The sequence below is a fragment of the Mauremys mutica genome, chromosome 2, assembly GCF_020497125.1.
Source record: "Mauremys mutica isolate MM-2020 ecotype Southern chromosome 2, ASM2049712v1, whole genome shotgun sequence".
NCBI classification, from domain to species: Eukaryota; Metazoa; Chordata; order Testudines; family Geoemydidae; genus Mauremys; species Mauremys mutica.
Window position 1 is genome coordinate 14,523,106 of NC_059073.1, and position 10,982 is coordinate 14,534,087.

At 46.0% G+C, this 10,982-nt stretch overlaps 1 protein-coding gene across 1 annotated transcript; it reads left to right on the plus strand.

Annotated features, from left to right (window-relative positions):
* The first annotated feature begins 396 nt into the window (after positions 1 to 396).
* On the plus strand, positions 397 to 2,179 carry LOC123364839. The gene is made up of 2 exons (XM_045007297.1): positions 397 to 526; positions 982 to 2,179. The coding sequence occupies exon 2, from the start codon at positions 1,048 to 1,050 to the stop codon at positions 2,011 to 2,013; it is 966 nt and encodes a 321-aa protein (XP_044863232.1). The 5' UTR covers positions 397 to 526; positions 982 to 1,047; the 3' UTR covers positions 2,014 to 2,179.
* The last annotated feature ends 8,803 nt before the right edge of the window (positions 2,180 to 10,982 follow it).

The window sequence follows — 10,982 nt, forward strand, 5'->3', positions numbered from 1 at the left end:
GTTCTGTTCATTCCCTTTGAAGCACCTGGCATCGGCCACTGTCAGAAGACAGGACGCTGGGCTAGATGGACCTCTGGTCTGACCCATTATGGCCGTTCTTATGTTCTTATGGGCTTGTAGCAGCACAGGCTTCAGAACAGGCTGCACAAGCCCACCTGCACCCCCTGGAAACATACTCACTTGTGCAGCCCACAATGAAGTCCACACCTTTGCGTCCTCACTTCTCTTGTTAGTGATCTAGCTGTGGTACAGCTAGCGTGGGTACGGTGGCTCAAGCTGCAAATCACCTCCCCCAGCAGAAGTGTAGATGCACCCGTAGACAATAGAGCATACCTGCTAGTGCCCAGTTGGCGGAACTCTTTCTTACATCACAAAGATCACCATCACAATGACTATGTACTGTCAATCAGTGGATGTGCTATGTGCGCTCCAGACAGATATGAAGGCATAGTCCCTATCCTGAGAAGCTGGCACTGAACACAGAGACAGAAGAACACAGAGAGGGGGAGAAGAAATAGAGAGAGAGGTTGTCATGTGTTATTGAGATGCATTCCTCACAGACAGCACAGCAGAAATAAGTTCAAAGGGTGGAGCTGTCTGGGGTACTGCCCATGTGCTCAGCATGGACATTTCAAGTAGGGGCAGGGTGGAGGAAAGCACAGAGACAGTTCATTGAGCAGCGGAGAGATGGGTGGCCATGCCTGGCAGCACTGGCAGGCTTGTGGCTAGGCTCAGTACAAGTACTGAAGGTGTATGGAGACTGAAATACCTTCTTACATCTAGGCTGACAAAACATTAGGTACTGAGGGGTGAGGGAAGCTTGCACTGCTGCTGGATGTTGTATGGTTAAGGGGGTTCAGTCTTCAGGGACATCTATCAAGCACTTTCCACAAGGTCTCAAATTTTAATTTAGAAACGCTAAAGGTAATGACTAATAGAATCCACAACCGTGACTTGTTTGCACATTTATTGTTCTTGCAGGCTGCTCCAGTGGCACAGGAACGGCTGAGGTCCAAGTTCAACTGCACAGTTAGTGAAGTTACTGTCATGAACCTGCAGCCTGAAAAAAACCCTATCCTAATCTTGCCAGATGGAAAGAAGAGGAGTGAGCCTAGAGCCCCTAGTTTTCATCCTCCTCCTCCCAGCACTGTAGAAATTAAGTCAAGCAAAGGGGAGACAAAGCTCTGGGCTGAGAAGCTAACAAAAGAGGGGTCTACTTCTCCAAGCCTACTTCATGCAGGTGATGCAAGCAGCCTGGAGAACCTACCCCTGAAAAGGCCGGTGAAGTTGGCTCCCCTGGAGATCCCCCTGGAAGTTAAAGAAGCCCAGCTCCAGAAGATTATGAGCATCCAGGCAGAAGCTCAGCTGGCTGCTCAGAAGCTGGCCAGCGTCGGTTCCATCAACAGTGAGCCTCATGTGAAAAGGGTCAAAAATCTAGCCCAGATGGAACTGGAGAACCTGCATAAGATAAAGCTGAGTGAGAAGGCAACTCTAGAATACAGGAATGAGCCCCTTTCATCTAAAGGCACCAAGGCCTTGTGTGAAGTCCAAATTATCTTGTCCACAGAGGCAAGCTCCCAGCTGGATAAAAAATCAGCCATCAAAGATGCCCCAGTGACATTCTGTACGTCATTAATCCCCAAAGCCAAGTGCAACAGCCTCCAAGCACCTGGACTGCATGAGGACACAAAAGTTCCTGATGGCCACAGCCCTAACCCCGACACTGCCCGGCGCCGCTTTAGACTGAGGCAGATGAAAGAGCAACAGGAAGAGCTCAGCAAAGCCAAGCCCTTAAAGGCCACGAGACTGAGCACAGAGGAGGTGAAGCAGCAAACTGCATGTCAACGAACGCAAAAAACCCTCAGCGATGCAAGCAAGCTCCTCGAGAACATGGCCAAAAAGCACCGGGGGCGGGGCGCTGGCCAAGACGAGGCAGACGAAGTCCTCATTGTGAGGAGACCGTCTACACGAAGGATGGCATTAGGGGACATCATTCAGGTGGAAGAAGATTGAACGTGCTGCCCAACTTCCTCCCTGATGCTGCTCCATATTAAGTCCAAATCTGCAAAGCACCAGAACATTAGACACAGGCACACCTGCCCAATTAATGACATTAGAGCTGGATCTTTCAATAGTCCACCTGCCAAGCTGCTAATGCTACCATCTTATAAAGCAACAATAGGAAATAAAAGTAATGTTTCATTGGTCACTGATTCTTCCTCATTGTGCTACAGAGGGCACTGACAGACTAGATCCAGAATTCTTCATGTCTCTTACAATTAACTGTTTGCCCCTGACTTCTAACCACCTCCTCTTTGCATCGTGTTCATTTCTGATCGCCTGGCAAAAGGATGAATTGGTTAGCCTAGTATTTGCATAAGGCTTGTCATCCCCTAATTTCAAAGTGCCTTGCAAACAGTGTATAGCCGATCTGACATGCAGCCATTGGTTCGCAGAAACCTCGAGAATAAAATATCATCCATTCCACAGTGAGACCAGTGGTGATGGGGATAATGAATTTAATGCAGAAAGGAGGAGAGGAAGCCAGTGGAGGGGTCTGAGGAAGTTAATGATGTGGGTGGATCAGCAAAGAGCGGAAGTTGATTTTAGCCTCAAAGCTTTGAATATACTGGGGTGAGGAAGACTGGTGAGTAGTGACTGGGAAATTACTGTTCTATAAGCATCACCAGGAAGTTGAAAAATTACCACACATCCTGCAGAATACTATGCAGTGCCACACTTCCTGTTGACTCTCCCAGATGCTCTCCCAGAGACAGGAACCAGTTGCAGAGACCACGACAAAGCATAGAGCAAGGCTAGTCAATAGCAGCATCAGCAGTAGCACTACTTAAATAAGTTACCTTAAAACCTGCCTCTACCATCATCACCGCCATCTCTACAGATAAACTAGTCATGGTAACTGAGGAGTGAGAGCCCCATAGCTACACATTCCAGAGGATAGAAATATACTCAGGTTAGGTGTAATTGCAAGGAATTCTAGCATTAAGTACAAAACCAGACACCACTGGGCGATGAATCCCCCTTTACAATCACTTTGACTAACTGCAATGAGTGAATTAGAAATGAAGGTGTATTCTGCAGGGGAAATCAGTGGGAATTAAACTGCTGATTCTCTCCCTTCTCTGGGCACCACTTTGAAAATATACCCTTCGGTGTCTGGTTTTGTCCTGGGAGAGTCAACAGGAAGTATAGCACTGTCAGGTAAAATTTGCAGATGGTACAAAAATAGGTGGAGGATAAAGAGTGCTGGGGATTGGTCAGTTACCAAGTCAGTTATACTGACTGACCTGGATCAATTGAAAAAGTGGACTCATTTAAACCACATGCTTTAATACACCAAATTTCAAGGTCATACATCTAGAAGCAAAGGATGTAAGTCCACTTAGAAGAATGGGGATTGTATTCTGGAATGCAGTGGCACTGAGAAGGGCTTAGAGATCATTGTAAATAACCGATTGAACATTGTCTTCCAGAGCAATGTTGTAGCTAAGAAGTGAACACAATCCTCAGCTGCATACGGTGAACATATCAATTAGGAGTAGGGAGATGGTATTGTCTCCATTACGCCATTAGCGAGACTGACTGGAATACTGCATCCAGTTGTGGTGTCCAAAGTTCAGAAAGACGCTGACAAACTGGAAAGATTCAAAAAGAGCTTCGAGAATGATTCAAGGTCAGAGAAGTATTCCTTATATGTGAGAGAGAAGAAGCTCAATCTATTAGTTCATCTAAAAGAAGGTTAAGAGGTGACTTGATCATGGTCTGTAAGTGCCTACATGGGAAGAGATTTTTGCTAGGTGATGGCTCTTTAATCTAGCAGAAAGAGACATAGTGAGATCCAATGGCTGAAAGCTGAAGTTAGATAAATTCAGAGTAGAAATAAGGAGCAAATGTTTAACCGTAAGTGTAGTTAACTATCGGACCAACTTATCCAGGGATGTGGTTCTCCCTCAGTTGAAGTACTTAAATCAAGAGTGGATACCTTTCTAAAAGATCTGCTGTACTCAAACAGACACGTTGGTCTTGATGCAGAGTTTACCAGCTGAGATTCCTTGGCCTGGCTTATGCAGGAAGTCAGACTTAGATGAGCATAGTGGTCACTTCTGGCTTTAAAATCGATGAATTCCTCTTTTATTTCTTCCAGTCTTTTTAACCTATTCACTCTGGAAATGTGATGTCGTCCATTTGACTCCTAAGCAAGCAAGGTTACCTAAATAAAATTTCCAGAATTTTAAATAATGTGGGCAGAATTTTAATCTTTTTGGCACAGAATTCCCTCAGGAGTAATAACATGACTAACAGGCAGCCTGGTAAAGCTGTACAATTCAATTTAGAAAGCAAATGCAACTTCAGAAGATTTCCTTTCTGAAAAAATAGCCATAAAGCAAAATTAGAGAAAGGGAAGGGAGAACCTGAGCTTGCCACAGTGTATCTAACAAACAAGTGGCCAAACCCCGCTCTCATTTACATGCTGTAAATCCAGTCTAACTCCACGACTTGGGATTCCCTTCAAGACCTTTTCCACTCAGCTTATCCAGAACACCTTGCCCAGTTCTGGGAAAACACTTCATCCACTTCTCTGGGATCCAAAATATTCGGTTGGATTTCATCACTCAGGTTCCTTTATTTGGCATACAGCAAAGCTATGCTGAGTTGATCAGACTCAAGCATAGCGGGTGGGTATCAGGTGCATCACACATCCAAAGTTACACAGGCAACCACCTCCTTTATATACATTTACACAATACATTGCATTTGGTATTCATTAAATCACACATTTTTGGATTGGATTGTTTACTTTGCAGGAACCAATTCCTGTGCAGCAGACTCTATCTATGTGCTGTTCACAAGGAACTTGGTCTTTACCTTCCAGGTTTATCTTGTCCATAGTCCCTAGCATTAGGGTGTTGCTGCTTATCTTAGTTAGCACAGACATCCTGACTCCAGCATATCAGTTGTCAAGCCCCTATTTACAACTTGACCTTCCATTCACCTTCCCAGTTATGCCCAGTAAGAAGTTAGGCAAATTACTTATGTCAAGCCAGACCTACACCACTGAAGTCAGTTGAGTTGCTTTGTATTTACACCATTGTGACTGACATCAGAATTTGACTCGAGGCATGTATTTGGATAGCACTGGGAGGTGGGTAGTGGGGGAGGTGATCAGTGGGACTGTATCCACCCATAAACACTAATTCCATGGGATTAACTTTAATGAGACAAAAATTCCAACCAGTTCTTAAATTGCAGAGGACAAAAATTTACTGTGTAAAAATGGTGCCTTGCACATTCCCGTCCTGGCATCTGGTTCCCATGAGGATCAAATCTGTGGCATCTGATGACATTGCACCCTCTGAATTCAACAGATTATTATTATTATTACTGATTATTTGTATTACAACAGAAAGCTGAAGCCCACTGTGCTAAGCCCTGTACAAACATAACCAAAAGATGGTCCCTGCCCCAACGCGCTTACAATCTAAGTGTAGAACAAGAGACATTCGATGGCTACAACGAACAGGTGTAGAGAGCACAAGGTAATGTGAGACCGGCATTGTGATCAATGTGATAGGTGGTAGTTGCAGCCCAGCAGCTGAGTATAGCACGTGAGGTTGGCCCAGTATCTAATTAAATGATGGTGCATCGCACATAAATAGCACATTACGTCTTCTGAGAGCTTTACATTTCACAAGCACCAGAGGAAAGCAGCACCTCCCAGGGGTGGGACTAGTCCCAGAAGGCACAAAGGACTTCCCGGGCAGCCAGAAATGCGTGTGGAGCAGCCCCTGTGAACCCAGACCCAGTGGCAAGATGTGTTTGGGTGAGAGAGACACAGAGAGAGAGAGAGACTCCAAGAGCAACAGGCCTCAAGTACAGCCCTGACCACATGGGCTGGGTTTTGAGCAGGCAGCACTTTATAAGAATGTCAGCCAGGTTTTTCAGACCTAAGAGGACCAGAAAGGTCAAATAAGAGGGAGGCAGGTTCTTAAGAGAGCAGGGCTAGTCCCATGGAGGGCTTTGACTATTAGGACCCAAACCATTAAATCTGATATTGTATTCAATGGGGAGCCACCTCAGAGGGCAGAGCAGTGGGACGATGAATTTGTAGCGTGACCAGTATTCAGGCCCCTAAGTGCTGATGCAAGCACCTAAAATGGGATTTATTCACCCGCTTCTCAAAATGTGACCTTTGTGTGACTTTCAAGTTGGTTAAGGCTGCCTTGGCTCAGTCACCAATACTGGCAGGGCACTGGGCCATCTCCTCTGCCGAACTCACTCTGCCCTCAACCTTGTCTTCAGAACGGACGCATCTCTTCTCCTCCTCCTCCTCTGGCTGAAAAGTGGGACATGAGGTGAGAGAGAGGCCTAGGACAAGACACGCTTGTTCTTTCTAGTACAACAGTGTCCCAAATATCTGTGTGAATCCCTAGAGAGACACAGTCTCTGCTCAGACTGTAAGGCCCTGCACACAGGCAATAGAAAAACAACAGTCAAGAAAAATGCTCCAGGTGATGTCAGCTACATTTCTTGTAAGTTACATTCCCCATCCCTCCCTGCCTTCCTTTCTCCCCTTTGCCCAGGAGCCTCAGCCAATCTGTCCTGCCATTCTTGCCCCTGCATCCAGCCTGTGCACCTTGTGCCATAGACTCAGGTTTAACATGAAAGCCTCGGGGGGAAAAAAAACCAAAGCCCAGTGCTTGGACAATGCCCATATTAATAAAAGAAACAACTAGTGGCGAGCAGGGAGCGGAGTTTGATTAATTGTCACTAACCCTGCTATGAACTGGAAGGTTTTCATGGATTTTTCCCCCTTACATTTCATGAAACCCTTTTTTTTTATTTAAAAATTCCCCAGCACTATTGTTAGCCTCAGCACAACGAACCTGTGCTAGACCATAATAAGCAGCAAATTCTGGCCAGGGCTAGATTCACTCTCCAAAAAAGGAAACAAATATGTATTTATTTAGTCTTTATTTGCATCTTGGTAGTGCACAGAAACCAGGACCCAGTTGTGTTAGGTGCTGTACAGACATATAGCAGAACGATTGTCCCTGCCCCAAAGAGCCTGCAATCTACATGTAAGGCTATAGAGAAAACAGAGCACAAGGAAACAATGAGACAATACTGGTGAGCATGAAAAACCATGGTCCCAGCACCCCAGCTGCTGTCAGGTTTTTTGTGGGCATCACAGCAGAGAAGAGTTTTAGGGAGGGATCGGAAATGGACAGTGTGGTACCTTTGTAAATACTTCTGGGGAGCCCCTCCCATGCATAAGGGGCAGCATGGGTGGAAACACAAAATGCTTCCTGGGAATGGTTTTAAACGAATGATTAAAACTGGCATCGCGGGCAGAATGAAGGCGGGAGTCAACATCTCTATAGCGTGTGCGTTGGCAGGTAGGCGGGACAGGTCGTGAAAGGCCTTGCAAGCAAAGATGAGGAGTTGGTGTCTGATGCAGTGGAGCGTCCCTTTGCGTTTCTTTTCCATATCCAATTTTTCCCCATTCAGCTTTTCTGATTCCAAGCGACTGTCAGCAGCAGGAAATACAAGTGGGAGTGCGCCAGGTTTGCGTAGGCTGGAAGCAAACTCTGGTCTCAAGCTTAGAAACGCTTCTGAGGCCTAGGATGCACTTACAGGGATAATTCTCATGGTAAATCAGCCCGTTTGCCCTATTGTCAAGCTGTCATACCTAGTTGATGCTGCACCAGGATTCTGCCAGTGATTATTGAACAAGCCATAATTATTCCAGCCCCGTTAGCTAATGGGAGACACCCCTTACCCAAGTAAAGATGCTAATCCTCTTCACCTTGAAACAGCTTATCCAGCCCCTCTCTTCGCAGATAGGGCCTAACACACAGTTGCTAAGAATAGGCCAAAAGAAAAAAGCAGTCAGCAGAGCGTGCAGGTTATAAAAGCCAGAGCTGAGCTCCATTACCCACCTTGCCTGATGACAGGTGGTGGTTCAAGACGAGCGCAGTATAGGGCCAGATACTCATTATAGGGCCAGAGTAGCTGTACTGAGGCCAGCAGAGCTATAATGCTGTACACCAGGGGTAGGCAACCTATGGCACGGGTGCCAAAGGCGGCACGGGAGCTGATTTTCAGTGGCACTCACACTGCCCGGGTCCTGGCCACTGGTCCGGGGGGCTCTGCATTTTAATATAATTTTAAATGAAACTTCTTAAACATTTTAAAAACCTTATTTACTTTACATACAACAATAGTTTAGTTATATATTATAGACTTATAAAAAGAGACCTTCTAAGAATGTTAAAATGTATTACTGGCACGCGAAACCTTAAATTAGAGTGAATAAATGAAGACTCGGCACAGCACTTCTGAAAGGTTGCCGACCCCTGTTGTACACCAATGTAAATCAATGGGAGTCTGGAGCCTAAATAGAAGTGAGGATCTCCACCAAACTCCCTCAGGAAAACAAAAGGGGAAATTGCCGGCCACCCATTAACTCTTCCGCACATCTGAAAAAAAATCACTATTGTGTTTCTTGATTCTGGGGGTTTATTTACAGGTAGGGATGTTTGTAAAGAGAGGGGTATTCTTTGTGTGACAGTGACAGATCCCACAGACACCTTCCCTCCTCCCCCTCCCCCCAGCCTCGTGAAGTGACTGTCCCAGCTAAGAGACAGCCTGGGAAATTTTAAAATGAGTTAAAATGCTGTACTGAATAAAAGACTGAAGATGATGTCCACTGCACCTCAGCTGCTTTAAAGGGAAAGGATGGTCTGATTACTTTTCCAGACTCCCAGGAAAGCTCCGTGTAGCTTGACAGCTTTTCTCTTTCACCAACAGAAGTTGATCCAATAAAATATACTAGCTCACCCACCGTGTCTGTGTTACTTTCACTGGGAATTAGGCACCTGGACCTAAGTGACTTTTGAAAATTGAACTCAGGCTCCCAAGTCACTGAGGTGCTTCTGAAAATGTTGCCTCTGATCTTTATTTGGCAAGTTCTGCATTAAAAGAGCAGAGCGTAGAATTCCACGCCTGCTAATAGATAGTAATATTCAAGAATAAACTCACTCTAACTCACAAAAAAAACAAGGAGTCTGGTGGCACCTTAAAGACTAACAGATTTATTTGGGCATAAGCGTTCGTGAGTAAAAAAACCACTTCTTCAGATGCATGGAGTGAAAATTACAGATGCAGGCATTGTTATACTGACACACGAAGAGAAGGGAGTTACCTCACAAGTGGAGAACCAGGGTTGACAGGGCCAATACAATCAGGGTGGATGTAGTTCACTCCCAATAACTGATGAGGAGGTGTCAATTCCAGGAGAGGAAAACACACAGGGACTGGCTGATTGTGTCCCTGTTAAGCACGATGGATTTTGGCTAATGCTGTGGGTACCTGAGTCTGACTGTTCTGACATTATTGATATTATAGCAGCATCTAGAGGCCTCAACTGAGTGCAGGGCTCCATTGTGCTTGGCACTGGAGGTGCCCGTAGTAGGGGACGGTGCTGCTGAAGAGCAAACCATTGAACTAGATAGACACAGAAAGGACAAGAGGTAAACAGAGGCATGGAAAAGGGAAGTGACTTGCTCAAGGTCATAGAGCAGCAGACCAGCGAATGGAACCCAGGCATCCTGGCTCCATGCCTCATCCACCAAGGCACATTGCCTTCCTCAGACAATGAGTCTACGTGTAGCTTTTAGTGCTGTATTGTCACTCAGTACAGGCGCTTTCTCCGCCTACTCAGCACGTGATAGTTGTTTAACTGGCTGTTTTAAGGGGTCTCTCCACACCTTTCCCCTTTCTTCAAAGGGAGTATTTGGGGTAGTGCTCGAGGGAAAGCAGGGGTGCGGGAACTATTTTTATAGTGGGTGTGCTGATGATGGAAACCATTCATTGGGAGTCGTTATTACCACCCCAAGCCAGGGGGTGTGGCAGCACCGCTAGCTCCAGCACCGCAGAGGGAAAGGATGAACATCAATATCCGCAAAGATGTTGGGTAAATTCCTATAGCCAAGGGGTGGCCCAGCCTTCCTTAAAAAGGCTGTTACAGCATCAGTCCAGCAGATGGCTCACTTCTGTCATGAATGAAACTGGCCTATGAACCATGCATTCTGCTGGGCCAGTACAGGAGCTGAGGGGAGGCATATTGCATTCCCCCGCCCCTTACACACACACACACACACACACACACACACACACACACACACACACACACACACACACACTTTATGAAGCAGCTTTCACACGCCTTAAAGCTCATTATCAAAATTTAAAACTCAAACAGCCTCACAAAGAAGTGGAAATAAATGAAACAGGAAATAAATAGTATGAGAGGAAAAAACTCCACAATCCTTTTTTTTTTTTTTTTTTTTTTTAAGAGCAGGGGTAGGGTTAGAAGGACAGAGAATAATGTCCAGTATCAGCCTCTTAAAAGGAAAGTGCAAGGAACCCTGCACTGGTCAAATATGGGATAGTCCGGCCATAGGGAAAGTGGCTTCCTAATCCCTTTCAGTCAGTGGTTCGGTTATACCTTGGAGCATGATGGTTTATGTCTCTTTAAAAAATGGTTTAATCCTGTCCAATTAGCTATAGATGGTCTCATGATCTATGTCAAGGATGTCAACCTTTGGCATGCGGCCCATCAGGGAAATCCGCTGGCGGGATGGATTGGTTTGTTTACCTACAGAGTCCACAGGTTTGGCTGATCGCAGCTCCCACTGGTCACGGTTTGCCGTTCCAGGCCAATGGGGGCTGCAGGAAGCTGTGGCCAGCACATCCCTCAGCTCGTGCTGCTTCCCACAGCCCCCATTGGCCTGGAACGGCGAACCGTGGCCAGTGGGAGCTGCGATCGGTCAAACCTGTGGACACTGCATGTAAACAAACCAATCCATCCCGCCAGTGGATTTTCCTGACGGGCTGCGTGTCAAAGGTTGCCGATCCCTGATCTATGTTCTCAGAATCATAGAAATATAGGGCTGAAA

Excerpts from the sequence above, each read along its gene's own strand:
- LOC123364839 (XM_045007297.1), top strand. The coding sequence starts at position 1,048 with ATGAACCTGCAGCCTGAAAAAAACCCTATCCTAATCTTGCCAGATGGA.